Raw genomic sequence first — 19,512 nt, 5'->3', positions numbered from 1 at the left:
TTTTTTTAACTTTCTCTTTGTTTTTGTACCACCTTCAAAGCTGCAATCTGTGCTACCATCCGGGTCGTTAATGAACTTACATTGGCCCCAGTAATGACTCTTAGGGTACACCTCTATTGACTCCCTCCAACTGGACTTCATACTGATCTTAACATTTTGAAATCAGTTTAGCCAGTTTTCTATCCACCTCACTGTGTACTTCTCTAGTCTATACTTCAGCATTTTCTCACTGAGCATGTTATGAGACTAATGTTGAAAGCTTTGCTAAAGTCAAGGTGGGCAGTGTCAGCTGTGTGTTCCTCATCCACCAAACCATTCATCTTATATTAGAAGGCAATAGAGTTCGTGAGGCATGACTTCCGTTTCATAAATTCATGTTGACTGGTCCCAACCACCTTCCTTTCCTCAGTGTGTTTTGAAATAGTTTTTAGAATTGTTTGCTCTTTTACCTTCTGAAGAATTGGGATTGACTAGGCTCCCTTTGTTCTATTTCTTAAAGATAGGAATAATGCCTTCTTCCAGTCCTTTGGAACCTGTCTTGATCACCATTCGTTGGTAACCTTTCAAAAATGATTTAAATAGCTTCCCCATGACATTAGCCAGTTTTCTCAGCTCTCGTATGCATCTCTTCAGAACCCCGTGGACTTGTATGTGTCTGATCTATTTAAATGTTTCCTAGATTAATGCTCCTTTGCTGAGGGGAAGACTTCCTTGCTTCTAACTTCCACATTGGTCTCAGGGACCTGGGAGTTTGGAAGGTAAGTGCTAGTACTTTGAAGAATGAAGCAAAGAAAGCACAGGGTACCTCTGCTTTCTGCATGTGCTTTGTCTCCAGGTCTCCTACTCAGTTAAGCAGCAAGCCCAAGTTTTCACTAGCATTCCTTTTGCTGCTGGTACATTTGTAGAAGTGTTGTTTATTGCTCTTCACGTGTCTCACCACATATCACGTCTACCCATAAGGTCAGCTTTGACATTCCTATACTTATCCTCTGTATTCTTTCTGGGTTACCTGATGCTGCTTCCATTTCTTATATCCTTCTTTTTTGTATTTGAAATTAGCTCCTGGCTCACCCAAAGAGGCCCCTTGCTACTTTTGTTTGATTTCCTGCTTTTCAAGGTGGACCGTTCTTGGGCTTGTAGTTGATTCTTGAATATCCACTAGCTCTCCTGGACAGCATTATATACCATGAAATTAATTCAAGTACACCAGTCTGCCTTCTTGATGTCCTGAATTGTTATTCTTCTTTTGCCTTGTTCCTTCACCTCAGGATCCTGAAGTCATAATCTCATGGTTGCTGGAGTGACTTCATAAGCCTGCCCAGTTTGACTCTTCCGTTCCCCCCAACAAAAATCGGGTCTAGCAGAGCAGGTCCTGTCTTTGACTTCCTGACTACTGTTAGAAGGCTCTCATCACTGCACTTTGCCCTTTGGAAACCACATAGATTGCTTGTGTTGTAATGTGTTGTCATTCCAGCAGATTATGGAGTGTTTAAAGTGTGCCTTGAGAACCAGGGTTTGTGAAAATGATACTGCTTCCCCTTGTCTGAAGGGTGCCTCATAGTGTCTACGATTAGATAGTCTTTATCAGATATCCACCATGTTGTTATCCACGTTGGTCTGCCCTGACCTATAAGCTCTGAGTTGCCTGATCATTCACACCAAGGCAGAGCTCCATGCATTCCTGCTGCTTTCACAGTAAGGGAAACTCCCTATGCTTTCCTTCTCAGCCTGCTCTTCCTAGAGAACAGTATCAATACTTGGCAGCATTTCACTTGTATGTGCTATCTCACTGTGTTTCTGTGGTTCCTGTGAGATTATAGCCCTGCAACTGCATGCAGATCTCTAATTCCTCCTGCTCCCACATGCTCCTCATGTGCACGCGTTAGTGTGCGGGTGCTTCAGAGAGACACTACCTGTCCTGACTTTCAGGAAGGCTATGAAGCCTTTCTCTCCAATGCTGCTGTCCTGTAGTTGTGTGCAAATGTTTGAGGTAACCCTACTTTTTCCCTGTTTTGGAAAAACACAGCTTCATGGACTTGAATTTAATGTACCTCTGCCTTCTTGCACTCGTGCTGTTTTCTTCCCTTCTTTCTTCTTTCTTAGCTAGAAAGATGGAAATAACCATCAGAAAAGACTAGAATGCAGGAGGATGGGGTGAAATGTCATCTCTTGTGATACATTTCTCTGTTGCAGTGTCTTCCATGTGAAAGTCTTTACATTCAGACTCGAAATACTTTTCTCCAAGTCATTTTCCTGTTTTAATACCAGCTATATTTACTCATCTCTAGCGTTAGTTCAAAATGAAGCGAGCTTTTACATGCTGATATTTGAAGAACAGTGCGTGACACTTGGTAGAAATTATTTGTATTGCACGCTTATTATTGAACAGATTAGTAGACTGTATTTACAGAGTCTGTTAGAAGAGATCTCAATTTTTTTCAGTTGTTTGAGTGCTTTATCAATAAAAACTTGTCAGGAATGAAAGAATTTTTTGATTTTTAAGGCTGTGTCTGATTGTGCATATCTTCTTGGTTGTGTGCCATGAAAGTGCTAAAGAAACAAAACAAACAGTACACTTCTGAAAAGGGACCAGCAACAACTTCGTCTTAAAGTTTTGGTGGGAAAATTAATATTAGGAAGAGTGAGTATGGGAATGTTCTCCTGTTACTGGCCCTCACCTTTTTTTCCTGAATCAGTGGGGTTTTTTGCATCTTCTGACATAAGAAATCAATGTCTCATCAAATTTCTCTGGACTAGATATACCAAGTGATGCTTTTTAGCATTAGTTAGTGGTGTTAAAAGATAGGTAGCAATGTTATGTCATTTTCGGAGTGAATTTACAAAGCTGTGTGACTTGCTTTTTATGCAGTGTATAACTTGTTATAACACCTGTTTTAACTTCTGTTGTTCTATAATTGCAGCATGCAAAGGGATTATATTTTGAATAAAAGTATAAAAGTGAAGTAGTGAAAATTTGTTACCCAGTTAGAAGCTTGTTTACAAATGAAATGCATTAGTATTTTCCTCTTCTTTTCAGGAGACAGCTGCAATCACTGGATGCATTATAGTGATGCCACTAAAACCAGAAGTGGGTGGGCCCAAGAGTTACTAAATGAATTCAAAAGTAATGTTGAATTGCTTAAGCAGGCTGTGAAGGATCAAGGCATAGGTTCTCCTGCCACATCACCACCTGCTGTATCTCCTCAAAAGCCACAAACAGGTACTCTGCTTCTATCTCTAATGCTCTAATTCCATTAGCTATTAAAACTATGCTGGGGATGACTGTTGTTTTCATTGATTCCATCACTTTCTTTCAGGCAAGGAACAGACACTGAAAGGAACTTCCCAGCAGCCAAAGGGCAAACTGATGTCTAGTCCTGTTGTGGTTAGACTTGCAGATTTCAATATATATCAGGTATGCTTCTTTGAGCTTAGAAAACTGGGGCTACTTTGACCTTGACTGCTGTGTATGTTTTTCAGGGAGAGATCCAAAGTCCATTGAAACATAATAGAAGTCTTTCTACTCATTATTGGATTAGACCTTTATGGACTTGCTTCTACTATGTTAAAATTGGTGGATGTTTCCTTACTGACTTTGTATTAGGAAACCTTTCATAATCATGTTTTAGATGCAACTCCTGCCATCCCAGAAATCCTGACATTTTCACCCTTCATTGTTCTTTCTTAGGTACCTAGAATTTTAATGTGTGGGTGTTTTTTTTTTTTTCATGCTTCTCTTATTGCTTTCCTTTTCTAAGTGCTTAGGTTTTCTTTTCGTTTGTTTTTGCTTTTATGAAATGTTCAGTGAAGGCTTTTATTGTTCTCCAACACCTCTTTCACCTAGTGAGATTTTGAGTATTCTTTAACCATTATTTTATTATTTGTTTCAGTTAGCAGTTTTAGTTGCTTGCTTTTTGTGCAGACAAGGCAACTGGAGAAGGAATGTAATTGTGAAATGGTTGTGGTATTGGAGGACTTAGTCTAAATTTCAGGTCCTAACAAAAATACCAAGTGTGTTCCTTTAGTCATTGTTATTTCTGCTTGCTCTTGTTCCTTTTTCCAGGGCTTTTAGTTGTATCATTTCTGGTAGAGTAGAAGGTTGGAGCTTTCCAGTTGCTTCCAGGAGCTTTCATCTGGGTTTCAAGTGTTTCTGTAATATTACTTTGTACTTTCAGTGTTTTCATTTGTCTTCTGCTCTTCAGATGCTTGTTGTCTTCTCCTTCCTACACAGCTACCTTTTCAATGTTTTTAATGTCATTTTTTCTATACAATTTACAAAAAGCTATTTTTCTGGATAGGTTTATTTGTTCCATTACTTTACATTTGTGTTAATACAGAGATATTTGCAATTTCAAAACAGCTACATGGAGTGAAGCAGACTTATAAAGGTTATCTATTCATTATTTCCAGTGAAAATAATACAAATATATCATCATACATTCAATATTAGAAAGCTGTCTAACCAGATTAGCAGTCAGACCTGAAAAGTGTTGGATGAAAGAGCTTTGTTTTGGGAATGTATATTTTTAACTATGGTATGTTTCATGAAATTTTGAGTCAAATATATATCAAAATGTGATGTCTTTATTGATTTTACAGTTTACATTGGAAGAAAACAGAAATGATAGATTATTGTTCTGTGATGTTTTGATTCTCCTGTAAAGTAGACCTTTGGGCACAGCTGAACTTAGACACCCCTGCTAGAAACGTGCTGAACAGCTTGCTTAGCAGTCTACAGTCCACAATTGGCCCATATGTTGGAATTTGTCCTTTTGGAAGTGCAAGGACATCATAACACTTTTTGTTAACAAACTTATCTAGCTTATCCCATGTCATCTAGATATAGGACCCTTTTGGAGAGCTGGTATACAGATATGCCATGTCCTAACATAATTGCTTATATAGAAACTTTAGCGTTTCCAATAAACATATCAGTTTACTTTAGACTTCTACTGAATGCCTTTGAAAGTGACCTGCTTCACAAGAGTGAAAGAGATCAGATACCATTAATACTATTTAGTTTTCTTGTGCAACTGTTCTGTGCAGACTCCTTCTACTACAAGGCAACTGGATATTTCTTGTTTGGCTTTATGTAGCTGGGGTTCTAATCTGCAAGCGGTGGAATGTTACCCTGCTAGGGGAAAGCTTTGCAACTACTGCTGCTTAATGATTTATAAAACGTAATGTATTAACAGAGTTAATCTTCTACAGGTCTCAACAGCAGACCAGTGTCGTTCTTCCCCTAAAACTTTGGTCTCTTGCAATAAGAAGTCACTTTATCTTCCACCAGAAATGCCAGCTATTCATATTGAGTTCACTGAATATTACTATCCAGATGGAAAGGACTTTCCTAGTAAGATACATATATTTTTTTTAATCAATATATAAATCTAGTATGTAATTTTCACTTTTATGAAGCTTAATATTAATTCCAGGTTGATGATCAAAAATAGTTAGGTTTTTTTTTTTTTTAAATGAAAAGGGCACAACACTGCTTCATTTCTGCTCTCACAAATCCCTATAAATACTGGCTTTTACAGACATAGTTTATTGTCTGAAAACACACATAATGATTTTACTGAGACATTACTTGTTCTTTACCATACGCCGTTTCTGTAGTTACACTGTGTAGCTACATAAAAACTCCAACTACTGTAGTTGTATCTAAGATGCAATAAAAGATCTGCAGGAGCTCACTTCATTTATGTGTTACGGGCTGTCCCTGTTCTATATTACAGAAATGTCAGTGGTTTTCTTGGGGATGGAACATGAGGGCAGCAAATCTCCTTGGTCCTGCCCTTCTCTGGTAATGAGGACAGTCTCCTCCTCTCATCTGATTTCACTGTATTTTAGTAATTTAAAGTGAAAAATTCAATTTGTTGCTTTCAGGTGAGGGACAGGTATATTATTTTTTAAGCATCCCCTATCCAAAAGAGTAGATTTCTGTTACTCTGATGTAAAATACAAGTGAAAACAGGACTCTACGCTTATTTTAAAGAAAAAACAAACAAAATCCACAAAATCCCTAAATGTTTTACGTGTTCTAATGATTTTGTTTTGTCTTCTCTTTTAGTTCCTTGTCCAAATTTGTATGGCCAGCTGAATGCTTTACAGTTCACCCTGGATGAGAGAAGTATTCTTTGGCTAAACCAGTTTGTGTTGGATTTGAAACAGAGTCTTATTCAGTTCATGGCCATGTACAAGTTAAATGACAATTCAAAATCAGATGAACATGTTGATGTCAGAGTTGATGGACTAATGTTAAAGGTATAATGCCATTAATGAGGCATTTTGAGGTTCTTTGCAAGAAAATAGTTTTACTTTGAAAAGCTATTAGCCAAGCAGCTTAAGGAATAAATGAACAACCCATGCAGTAAACTGCAATGCTCTAGGGAAAGTATGCAAATATGATTTGAAGGCAAACTTCTTTCTTGGTACTAATTAATCTATGTCCTATGGTGTTTTCTTTCTTTTTTTCTTTTTTTTTTTTAGTTTTTAGTAGAAGGTCTAAACCAAGCCTATTAACAAAAAATATTTCACTACGTTTATTTCACTATGTTCAGTAAAGATTACATTGCAAAAGAAAAAACTTCAAATCTTACATTAAGATAACTATATTAAACTAGCAAAAACCTCATGTTTGCAAGTAACCTTCTTTGCCCGTCTGGTTGTAGCATATCAGAGCCCTCTGGTTATGTTAGAGAATTTCTGGGATAAAGAAACTACTCCATTTGAAGGCACGTGTCCTTCTCCAAAACCCACTTTTACCATTTTCTGTTTCACAGTGGCCCTGTGCTGTAGTTCAGGTACAGAAGTCTGTTCTCTGCATGTTTGTTCCAGAAGAATGGCAGTAGATATTACAGCTATACATCAGCTTTTTGTTTTCCTTGTCTTCTTTGAAACTGAAGGTTTGTCAAGCCATCGGTTGTTTTTGTTTTTTTTTTCTTCCTTCCAAGATTCAGAGGTGAAAAAAACCATCTTTTCAATAATGTCCACAGGAGAGTTTTCAAAGGTTCTAAAAATTTAGCAGCTTATGGAAAGACTGTTGCCTTCTTTAGGCTCTCATTTCATGCTTAATGTATCTCTAAAAGGGTCTGATGAAGTGATGCTGAATGAAAAGATGATTGAGGGCTAACGACCAGTCAGCTACAAGTACAGGCTGACAAAATATTTAATGACTGTATGTGAATAGCCCACTAAACTAAGAGAAGGTAGAACTAAAGTACCCATCAATTCCTCAAACTCTGATTCATATTATTTATTTAATTATATCTTAATTGCATTATTTTTTTTTCTTTCTAATGAGTTAGGATATTTGCATATTATACTTAATTACTACATAGCTACATATTTGGTTATTTTGTTCTGAGTCTTTTTATTTAGATGGGAAAGCTTAGTCACTTCCATTTTTTAAGTGTAAGGATGAATTTTTTACTCTGATCTTTCTAGACAGAATATGAGGATGTGTTATAACACAAGGTATTATCACTGATACTAGCAAAATGGGTGTGGACAGAATGTTATATTAGATACAGGAACAGGCATTAATACTCATTTCTGTTAAAACTCAAACTAAAGGTGTTCAGGTTGAAAGTAAGTCTAGAATACTCTCATATTTTGAGTATTTTTAGAAGTTGGAGTGCACTATTTTTTTCAGATAATTGTTACACTCTTCTGTATTCTGCAATGTTAAGAGTATTACTTGTGTTAGCATATATATATATTTTTTTAGTTTACAGTGCAAATAAAATAGTGTAGTACTCAGTGCAGGGAAAAACCCTATCTGACAAAGTAGATTTAAAACAACAGGATTAAAATTTGGAGTTCAAAGTTTTAAATACTTTGAACACTTGGAGAAACTTTCTACCAAGCCATTTCTCAATTCAACTAAGAAATTAGAAAATTTAGCCTAACACAGCTGTCCTAAATTTAAGTCTTTTGGAGAAGAAAAGTGTGAGTCCCATGTGTTTTTGTAAAAGTATTGAATTTTTGATACTGCATGATCTCTTTTAAAAATTAGAAGAAACATATAATTTCCAAGCCTGATGCTTACGTTGTTGTGGATTGAGGGCCTTTTGTCTGCAATGAGGGACTAGGCCCGCCTCACTTTTCCCCCCACAGGAAAACCGTGACACCTTGTTCCTTTATTAGTGTACTTGTTTACACACTAGTGTACTATTAGTGTACTCAAAATTCTAATTACATTCCTGTATTTTAGCTCTTGTGGTGGCTGCTATTATTAAATTTTTAATTGTATAGTTAATTTACATCTTTATAACTAGATGAAATATATTTCTCTCTTGCAGTTCATAATTCCAGCTGAAAATAAACTTGAAATTCACAAAGATCAACCTCGTGCACTTTCCATTCAAAGTTCAGAGATGATTGCTACAAATACAAGATACTCACCAAACTGCAGGCACTCTGATCTGGAAGCTTTGTTTCAGAACTTCAAAGACTGCGAATTTTTTAGCAGAACTTTCACAACATTTCCTAAGTCCCAGAAGAATTTTAATCTCCTACATCCAATCTTCCAGAGACATGCTCATGAACAAGATACTAAAATGCATGATGTTTATAAAGGTTATATCATCCCCAAATTGAATAAATATGCGTTAAAGACATCTGCAGCTACTGATGTTTGGGCCTTACATTTTTCTCAGTTTTGGATAGATTATGAAGGAACGAAAAGTGGGAAGGGGCGACCAGTAAGCTTTGTGGACTCATTCCCTCTTTCACTTTGGATTTGCCAGCCACTACGATTTGCGAAGTCACAAAAAGAGTTTTTATCACACAATCAGCCAGCTTTTAACATTCCAAAAAGTGAATCTAGTGAGCTTGCTAATAGACTTCAACGCAAAAAACTTCTAAAAGAATATTACAGCAGTGAGACAGAGCCTTTGGCCAATGGCATTCAAATGTCTCATTTTTCAGACACTTCAGGAGTGCTTTCTGAAAGCTCTTCCTCTGATGCAGATGTGCATGTTCTTGTCCACGTTCAAAAACATGTAAGCATGCAGATCAATCATTACCAGTATCTTTTCTTGCTGTTTCTCCATGAATCTCTTGTATTGCTTCTGGAAAACTTAAGGAATGATGTAGAAGCAGTGACAGGAAAACCTGCAAAGCAAACAGATATCTGCATTGGGTTCCTATTGAAAAGTGCAGAATTAGCCTTACTGCTCCACCCAGTGACTCAGGGAAACCCGTGTAAGTCTCCAGTTGTGGAAGAAGGAAGTCCCATGGCATCAGAGCTCTCTCCTTTGGGGAATGGGGAAGCTCTTACTTCAGAAAACAAGTTAGTCAATAATAAGATGGAACAAGGTGGTATTAATAATATTGATTATGTATCTGACTGTAAACCTACGAATGCCGAAGTTAAAGGCGTTTTAATGGATCCTCTTTTGTTTAAATCAGACAGTACTATGGATTTTCAGAAAGGAACGTCATTTTCAGATGATGCATCAGATAAAGGTTTGGGAGATACCAGTGAAGGAGGAAGCAGTGGACTTTTCAGTAGAAGTGATTCAGAGGAGGTCTATGGACCTCTAAGTGACAGAAGTGGCTTGCATCATAGGGATTCACTGTCCATTTTAAGTAAGAGAGAAGATTCTACAGAATTTTTCACTGATAAAGAGGATGACAAAAATATGTTCTTAAATAAGTTAAATGAACTGGAAGGTACAACTGAAGCCTGTCTTAACCAAGTCACTGACTTGGAAACAGAAACTGCCTTAGAATCTGAAGAGCTTGAAATCAACAAAGAGAAGGTGGCTTCAGTTAGAATGCTTGCATCCCAGTCTTCATCAAGGTATGGAAGATCTAATACTAATTACTGCTATTTCAGAAATACGTCTCTGTCTTGTCCGTGTCTTTTTGATAATGATCAATGAAGGTGGGCCTATCTACCATCTAATAGATGAAAATTTTAAAAGTATATAAATTCTGAAGATATGTGGTAGCATTCAGTAAAAGATACAATGAAAGTGAAAATAAAATTAATTGGCTTAAACAACTTATTTAATTTAAATGTTATAAAGTATGTGTTGAGAAAAATATTGGCATGCATACAGGAATGCATGTTGTTTCTTTGCTTGATTGTTCCATGCTAAAGGATTGTAAAATAATGTGGTTTTGGTTTTTTTTTCTTGCCTGGCTTAGATGACTTCTCTAAAGTAACTTCTAAGAAATTCCCTTAAGGTGAAAAAATAATTTCTTATGTCTTAATGTTTCAAAGTGCAAAGCCTAGGGATCGCTACCCATCCAGCCTTCCCGCATTCTCTGTTTCCTACAAGAATATGAAAAGAAGTCCATCACAGGTCTCTCTGGATACCATCTCTATTGATAGTATGATGCTAGAGGAGCATTTAGCGGAGAGTGATGGAAGTGATAGCCAAAGCTTTCTAGAAAAAGGTAAATACGCTTAACAAAATGTTTTTAAACAATGCATGAAAATGTTCATTACTAAAATGATATTCAGATGGATTGTGGTGCAGCAAATTCTGGATATGTTACAGCACTGTTTCTGGTAGCTCCACTGGTGAGTAATACCAAGCATTTCCACAACACGTCATCTCAAGGGAAAGCAATTGCATGTGCTACTTAGATAGTGCAACTTAAATTAAGCACAACGTAGTTTTCATCTCTTGAGGAGAGCTAATGCATTGCAGCTCTGTATTGGAACACTGAATTAAGCAAACTGTTTCCTGCTTTGCTTTAAGCACTTGCTTCAGCTGTAAGTTTTTACAAACTTGTGCCCTGAAACTTGAAGTGGTAAAGGAGCTTCAATTTTAATAGTAGATGAGGGGTGGAGGAAAAAAAAAAAAGGTTCTCACTACTACTTGTCATGCCACCTGGCAAATAACTTGGTAGTCTACTTGCAGCTCATTCCTTATAAAGCAGTTCATACCTACTGACTGTGTAACAGCAAATACTTGTTTAGTTTTTGCTTATCTTGCATGAGTCTTTGGTTCTGATCTGTGTGGAAAAAAATGAATTTATCAATATAATTGTCTCTATATAGTCAGCAACATTGTGGTCTTGTGCAACTAATGATGTATCGGATGAAGTAATTTTCTAATGTCAGGAAATATAATAAGTAGACATTACCTGTTTTCTAATGAGTTCTACTTTTGAATTAGAATGACAGTAATTTTGTCTATAGATTTATTGTTCTAGGCCAAAAAGAAAGAACAATAATTCTTCACGTGCAAACCTGTTATATGTTTTGGATTGTAGTATTCCTGCATATGTAGGAGTGTGCTATAAAATAAATCTTCCATTTTTAATAACCTTTTATATGTCTTTTTAACTTAAACACTATTTAACTGCAAGATAAGTCTGCGTGCTTCCTAGTTGTCAAGGAAACAGTAACCTCAATGATCACTCTAATGAAAAAAATATGTATCTCATTTCTTTAAACATAAAACTGCATTTGCTTTAAAGGTGCTGTATGGTATTCTAGATACACACCTTGGAATCCTTAACCTTTTTTCTGCTGAATTAGATTGATATTTGATTTAGAAAACTAAGAAAGGCCCTTCACAAGTTTTCAGGCAATTCATATAGAGTGCCATTTCATTTTTGTTACCACCCTGCCTTAATTGCATTCCTCGTTGTATGAGGAATAGATTTGGCAGTTCAGTCGTAGGTATTTGTTTAATAAGCTATTCAGCTCATTTTTTAAAAATGAGTTTGTGCATGCATACGTTATCAGATGCTGACTTTATTCTTAATGCAACAGTGATTCAGGCTATGCTGTGTTAACTTTGCATTTTTTCTGGTGTGTGTGTGGAAGGTATTACAGCCACAAACTATCAAAGCCCATCAGAAAATGCCCATGAAGGAGGCACAGTGATTGAAAATTGTGATGGGTCATCTCCAGATGCCATGAGTGCTGCTTCAGAGAATGCCCATGAGACTAGTGAAGAAATGGTAATACTATTGAATTCCATTAGAGTACATGGTTCAGTAAATTAAAGATGAAAACAGAGCAAAAATGAATACTTTCTGAAGGGATTTTCAAGTAGTTTGGGGAGGTTTTGTTAGTACATTATGTAGGCCTGTAGAACTGGTGCAGTTATGTACAAATGAAGATTATAGTCCAAGTTCTGCTGAGCATTCTCTATCCTTGTTATCTCCTCTGTAGCTACCATTAATAAATGGCAGTAGCTATTTCCAATTTAAAATCTTTCTGTGTTAGTACACAGCAATATTTTGTAACATCATTGTGTTCTTTTATGCTCTTAAGTATTGAATATGGTATTTTTAATGTTTTTTTCACACTGAGTTTAGATTAACCATTATAATTTAAAAGTCTCTTAGGTGGAGATGTTTCCTCAGCACCATGTGACATTCTGTAGTATTTGCAAACAGGAGCTTGCCAGTGGTCCTCCTGGCTCAGATGAGAGATGCTTTTTGTCCAGAATTATGTCAAGACAATGGCCACTGTTTAGTGAGGACAGTAAGAACAGGGGATATAGGGAAATATCCTCTTCCTCAGACATCGTGCAAGCATCATCTTTCTTTTGTTTGCTTGTTTACTTCCTCCTTCCTGGTCTTTACGCTAATCAGTACATCTTCAGTTATATTCTTGTATCAGTTAAGATCGTGAACCAGAAACCCAGGGATGCATGGGTCAAATGAAATGGAGTGAATTTCATTTTCACTTAAAAATAAAAACAAATGAAAAAAACATAGCTCATTTAAGTGATTGGTTCCTTCCAAATAAGCTCTCGTTTACTTCTGTGTATGAGTAATATGGAGAGTACTAAGTTCATGCAGCTCGTTACACAAATATATGCTGGCATGTTTGTTCTACATGCAGAATATACCAGGAAAAAACAAAATTGAGCCCAAATTTGTAGTAATGATGATGCATCAATGGATGGATCCTAATACCAAAGCCGACTATTGATACTGGCTTCTACTTTTTTCAAAAGACATGGCAAATAGAGGAAAAAGGATTGGCTACTGAGCAGATTGCTGAAGTTTTGTATTCTGTGTTGATTCTTTATCTTGGTCTGATTCAGCACTGAAAATGCTTGGTTGTCCTTATGATATGCAGGAATTTCAGTGCATCCTTAGAAAATATTGAGTATGACACAGGCCATGTATCAAGAGTGGGGAAAGTCTGTCTCAGGACTTTTATGGCCAGTTCTGAATTGTTATGGTGGGTTATGAATACAAGACTGTAGTCTGAGCAGACAATTGAACCAACCTGTTGTCAATCCAATGGGTGCAAAAAGAGAAGAAGAAATGAGAAAAAATTCTGTTACTCTTCTGATATGGATAGAAAGATTCTATTCTTTTTGAGAGAGGGGAGAAAGTTTTAGGCAACTTCATAGACAATAAACAATATAAGTTAAATTTAAAATCTTGGTTTTTATCTTATTTTTTGTTGACAGATGTCTGTTGTGGTTTTCCAAATATTTGGTGTTAATGGTGAAATTGACATCAGAGGGGAAGACACAGAAATATGCCTTCAGGTCAACCAAGTGATACCGAATCAACTTGGAAACATCAGTGTTCGACACTATCTTTGCAACAGAACTGTAGGTAAGAACTAACAGTGAGATCTTAATTAAAAGAAAAACAAAAATCCACATTTATTGTATTGAATTCTCCTGATTAATTTGCTTTTTTTTAAAGCTCATCTAAGTTGCATTACATTTTGTTATTGTTTCATCAAGATAGAGTTCTGTTACTGCTCTAATGATGCTTTGCTTAACTGTACCTTGTCTTAAAAGACTGTTTCTGAATAGAGTTTATTCTTTTCTCCAAAATGCTTTCTGTGTGTTAAAGCCCACAGATTAAGCTAATTTATAAATTATGATTTAAGAAAAATGAAAACTGACTCTTTACCAGGAAAGATGGCCACTGTGATGGCCTTTTTTTCCTTTCTATTTTTTTTTTTTTTTTTAAATCTTGATGCAAATGTAGTTTCATGCCATGTATTGGCACAACTAGATCAACCAGTGTATTAAGTCAGAGCTGTTCTTAGGTATGGATCCATGTATGTTCTCTGCCAGAAAACCTAGTTCACATACTGTGAGGTTTTTTTCTTGGCTTGCTGTATTGGCATGCCACTTTGTCACAATTTGTTTTCCTCCCCTTTGCCAGCCTTCTATACAGATTGCTGGATGCCAGCTCTGTTGCAACATAGGGTTTTGGGGGTGGATCCCCAGTGCACCTGCCTTCTGCTTCTGGTTCAACTCTTTTCGTGAGAAAAAGTTACAGCAGTGCTTGACTGCCATTTATTTCCAGCCTTTCAGCAGTATGGATTTTCTTCAGGAAGCTTGGTGATGCAGCCTGTGATGTCCTAGCTAACACAAAACAAAACAAAAAATGTACTGGTAACCTGAGCAGCTGTTGCATGATGTTGCAATTGAGTTCTTGCATCTGAAGACGAGAGGGTGGTCCAACAGGGGAGTATTTATGTCTGACTGTCAGTTCATGCATCAGCAGACAGCTTTGGTTATCTGTCATGTCGTTATGAAAGCAAGAGGGACTAAATAGAAAAAACAACAATAACAACAAAAGCAACCACACGTGCTACAACTTTTTTTAGCTCTAATCCAGACAGATGGGATTTAGGTATTAAAGTCCTTAAATATTCCTGAGAGGAAGAGGAACACTCTGCAGCAGAGACTGTACACTTGGCTTTGTTGAATCTCATGAGGTTCTCCTGGGCCCACCACTCAAGCCTGGAATTTGACCAAGCAGAGTGACAGTGTGACTTATGAAATAATTGTCCGGTTTTCTACAGTTTTGGCCTGTGCTGCTTCTGGTTTAGAGTATCAAAAATCTTTACACGCTGACACTGTGAGTGGTTACTATAGCACTGCAGGAGCAATTAACAATGTGCCAACTATGCCTTTTCAAAATATGTTCACGTAGTGCAAACATCTTTTCTTTGACAGGCAGCCTAAGTGTGTCTGTAGAGACGTGATGTATCAAAAAGCTTATGTCTCATGAATGTAATGTGATCAGCAGAGACATCTTGGAATTTTAACCAAGTGCCTTGTGAACTGGGTGCATAATTTCAGAAGCAACACTAATTCTGTGAAGTATCTTTTTTTTCATTTGGAGATGTGCAGGATAAGCATTACTGAATACATATTTTTTTTCCTTTTTTTTTTTTCCCTCCCTAAGTTAGACATTACATGTATTGCTAACAGTGGAGTGTGCAATGCTTTAAATTGTGTAGGAATCTGTGACCAAGAAATGTAGCTAACTTGCAACTCATCAGCGTACTAGTTTCTTTGATTGTTTTTGTAATGCTTGCCAGATAATTCAGAGTAGGTTATTTCTGAAACAGAGGGGTAAAGGGTAACAAATATGATATGCTTTATGACTTAGTGTTAGCAAAGCAGTCACCACAGGAAACCATAAGATCACAGGATAATTGCCCTCATTCCTTACCTTCATTTTCAACTTGAGCTTTTGTCTCTCAATTAAGAACTGTGAAGATCCTGGCTTGGTCTTTCTTGTAACCTCATCCTAGGTATTGGAAGACTGCTTGTAGATGTCCCCTAAGCCATCTCTTCAGCTTTACTTTTATAGTTGCTCATACTTACACAACCAGAAATGAAGAGGGAAGATTTCAACAAACTGCATATCAGTAATGTGAGAAGAGCATAAAGAACAGGATAAAACAGGCTTGCCAGCGTGACTCCCATCTACAAGAAGGGCCATAAGGAGGATCTAGGGAACTACAGACCTGTCAGCCTGACCTCAGTACCAGGGAAAGTTATGGAGCAAATCATCTTTGGTGATATCACACAGATCGTGTGTGGCGTCCAGGGGATCAGGCCCAGCCAGCACAGGTTCATGAAAGGCAGGTTGTGCTTGACCAACCTCATCTCCTCCTATGACTGAGTGACCAGCCTGGTAGATGAGGGAAAGGCTGCTGAGTCTAATCTACCTAGTCTTCAGCAGAGCCTTTGACGCGTTCTTCCACAGTTTTCTCCTGGGGAAAGTGGTGCCCATGGCCTGGACAGGCATACCCTTCTTTGAGTAAGGAACTGGCTAGAGGGCCGTGCCCAACAGGTTAATGGAGTTAAATCCAGCTGGCGACCTGTTACAAGTGGTGTCCCCCAGGGGTCGGTACTGGGGCCCATCTTGTTTAATATCTTTACTATTGACCTAAATGAGGGGATTGAGTGTACCTGTTTACCCTCAGTAAGTTTGCAGATGACACCAAGTTGGGAGGTAGTGTCAATCTGCCTGAGGGTAGGTAGGAAGGCCCTTCAGAGGGATCTGGATAAGCTAGATCGCTGGGCTGAGGTGAATTGGATGAGGTTTAACAAGGCCAAGTGTCGGGTCCTGCACTTTGGCCACAATAACCCCACGTAGTGCTATAGGCTTGGGGACGAGTGGCTGGATGACTGTGAAGAGGAAAGGGAGCTGGGGTGTTGGTTGATACTCGGCTGAACATGAGCTGACAGTGTGCCCAGGTGGCCAGGAGGGCTAACGGCATCCTGGCTGCATGAAAAATAGTGGCCAGCAGGAGCAGGGAGGTAATCATTCCCCTGTACTCAGCTCTGGTGAGGCTGTACCTTGACTACTGTGTTCAGTTTTGGGCACCTTCACTACAAGAAAGACACTGAGGCTCTGGAATGTGTCCAGAAAAGGGAGAGGTGAGAGGTCTGGAGCACAAGTCTTATGAGGAGTTGCTGAGGGAGCTGGGATTGTTTAGTCTGGAGAAGAGGAGGCTCAGGGGAGGCTTCATTGCACTCTACAACTTCCTGAAGGGAGGTGGTGATGAGGAGCAGTTTGGCTTTTTCTCCAGGCAACGAACAGGACCTGAGGAAATGGCCACAAGTTATACCATAAGAGGTTTAGATTGGACGTAAGGAAAAACTTTTTCTCTCACTGGAATGGCTGCCCAGGGAGGTGGTGGAGTTGCCGTCCCTGGCAGTGTTCAAGAGGCATCTGGATGAGGAGCTACTAGATATGGTTTAGTAGCTTGTGGCAGCAATGGTAATGAGAGGACAGTTGGACTGTATGATCTTGTAGGTCCTTTCCAACCTTGTGATTCCATGATTCTGTGATTTTATGTAAAGAAACACAAATAGAAAGGAAGTTTTACTCCATCTTTAGTTTTAATCTTATACACTTCTTTTTTCTAAATTCTAAGCCCCTATGTATTGGATATGGCTGATGTAACCAGAGTTTAAACAAAAAAGCATCTCTATGAAAAAAAAAATCTCATTTTAATTCTGTCTTCAAATCTGTTTAACAGGTGGATACCCTACTAATATAAACAGATATCATTCAGATGGTTTTACTTGAGTTATTTTGTTTTCAATTATCTTCCTAATTTCAGTGCTTGCTTCATAATAATTGCTGTGAACATACTTTTTTGTTATATAGATTGTTTTGCTAAGTCAGCCATCGCAGTGATAGATATGACTTCAAAAAAATCTGTTGGGGTATTTATTTCTGGTGGTGAACCCTCTTTTTCTGAAGTACAAATGGATATTGGACTTATTTTCTCAATATCTCATTGCCATAAATCTTTTATTTAATTTCTAGAACTGTTCAGTTGAATGTTGCAATTGTCCTTACTGGTTAAAACGTCTGAATCTAACAAGAGAATGCCAGTTCTTTTAAAGTTCAAATCTACTGCTACAAATGATAGAACAACATATAGTCACATTCTCTATCTTAATTGCTGTTTATGTTCCTGTGTGTTACAAAGTAATTTGCTGTGTCAGGAAATTCTACCTTTCTAAGAGAATACCTGCTTTCCTGAGAGTGTGAACTGACTTGCAGGTTTTTCTGAATTAAAATTGAAGGAGTTGGTGGAAAAGTATGAAAATAATTGCTCTTTGATTGTCAAGGCATTGAGAAAATACATATCTTTTGTGTACAATAGTACTTCTATATTGTCTCGTTTGTCACAATGAAGTACAAGTACTTGTTATATACTGAAAATTTTGTACTTTTAGGTGCTATAATTACAAAATCAGTCTGAATTTAGTATGTACGTGCAATGCTGCATTATCCTGAATAATACTTCCCAAATACTTTTGGAAAACTATGTGGACAATGGAGATGGAAATAATTGAATCATAATTGCAAAATTTTAATGGAAATTTATTTTCCTTTTGCAACAGGTTCTGATTGTAAAGCTGTGGCTGGACCAGTTAAACCATCACCTGAGATTAGTCTGAGATGGGAAAGTGGGCCTAGTGCCATCATACATTCTCTGCTGGCTGTTAAAAATGGTTTTCTTCAATGTCACGTTGAGAACTTCAGTGCTGAATTTCTAACGTCTTCCCTCACAAACATTCAGCATTTTCTAGAAGATGAAGCTGTTGCAGAAGTGATGCCTATGAAGATAAAAGTTTCTAATGCAATGATTAATTTAAAAGTATGTTAACAAAGAGTTATTTAACTGCTTTTAGGAAATTGTGTTTTCATTTCCTTGATAATAACTTGGTAATCTGGATATAGTTAACTTCAAAGAAACTGCTATCATGATTTGTAATGTCTTTAGATAATACTAAAACAATTTCAAAATCCATAGATTTGGTTAACTCTGATGTGTCCAGAGAGGAATTCTCTGCGTGACCAAACTATTTACATAAATCAGTATTTGGTATTTTTTTAAACATTCTCTCCTAGCCACTTTTGTAGAGTGACAAAGTTTTGGAGTATACAGGTAATGTATTCAGTATTTCTAAAGGTACTGTGGATTTGATTTTCATTTTTTTGTTTTTAAACTGGGCTTTTTTGATTAGCTAAGTAATAGTATTTTAATTACAAAACAGTTTTTTAAGATTAACTTTTTCTTCTTCTTTAAAGGACAGTTTTCGTAATGAAAGTTCAGTTCAAAATAAGGAAAAAATAACAAGAATTCCAGTTCAAACCTCTTGAGTGCTGTTTCTCCAAACTCAGATTTTCAGGTTCTGCCCTACCTAGAAGCAGTTACTAAATGCAGCTCTTCTCACCACTTTAGCTTAAAATAGTAAGGCTAAGAGGACAGTGCTACTCAAGTCTCCTCGAAGACATTCTTTCAGACACCTAAATGAAGTGGTGAGTTCTGTGCTGCAGAACCATTGGATGCAAAAATGAGGACAGCTAAAAAACAACAATAATAAAAAATCATTGTTTCATTTCTTTGGAAATTTATAGTTGCACACGTAAATGATGAACGCAGTGAGAACTGAAATAGTAGGTCAAATTCTGCATCTGAGGCTCAGGCCTTGATTCTCTTAAGATCGTTCTTGACCAGAATGTCAGCTGTTGCCTCCACAGTGTTCTGCTCAGACTTGAATATCAGTATTCCCTCTCTCCTTTGTGCAGCTTCTTCATCCCCTGAGGATCCATACGCACCCCTTCAGGACTATTTCTACAACAGAAGTAGTGCAAGGACATTTGTTAAGAATGGGTCTGTTCCCCAGATTCCAGTGCATCACAAATGTGAATTCTGAAGTGGAAAAAAAAGCTTTTAACATACAGTCACCTAAATATGAAAATCAGGGTTGTGCTGGCTTATTGGTA

The 19,512-nt window shown here is 37.3% G+C and overlaps 1 protein-coding gene across 4 annotated transcripts in view; it reads left to right on the top strand.

Annotated features, from left to right (window-relative positions):
* The window catches only part of UHRF1BP1L (UHRF1 binding protein 1 like), a 53,012-nt gene that overhangs the window by 28,213 nt on the left and 5,287 nt on the right, over positions 1-19,512 (top strand). For 2 of the 4 annotated variants that reach the window (XM_010709419.2, XM_010709424.2), the window contains exons 10-18: positions 3,038-3,220; positions 3,318-3,415; positions 5,212-5,353; positions 6,074-6,267; positions 8,307-9,811; positions 10,238-10,413; positions 11,798-11,934; positions 13,407-13,557; positions 18,123-18,379. In XM_010709419.2, coding sequence (XP_010707721.1) covers positions 3,038-3,220; positions 3,318-3,415; positions 5,212-5,353; positions 6,074-6,267; positions 8,307-9,811; positions 10,238-10,413; positions 11,798-11,934; positions 13,407-13,557; positions 18,123-18,379 — 2,843 coding nt within the window. Of the gene's footprint in view, positions 1-3,037; positions 3,221-3,317; positions 3,416-5,211; positions 5,354-6,073; positions 6,268-6,785; positions 6,909-8,306; positions 9,812-10,237; positions 10,414-11,797; positions 11,935-13,406; positions 13,558-18,122; positions 18,380-19,512 lie in introns of those variants that run through there. The other 2 variants (XR_002113329.1, XM_010709429.3) reach the window with 2 other exon arrangements.

The sequence above is a fragment of the Meleagris gallopavo genome, chromosome 1 (genome assembly GCF_000146605.3).
Source record: "Meleagris gallopavo isolate NT-WF06-2002-E0010 breed Aviagen turkey brand Nicholas breeding stock chromosome 1, Turkey_5.1, whole genome shotgun sequence".
Taxonomy (NCBI): domain Eukaryota; kingdom Metazoa; phylum Chordata; class Aves; order Galliformes; family Phasianidae; genus Meleagris; species Meleagris gallopavo.
This window is presented reverse-complemented; position numbering and strand designations above follow the sequence as displayed.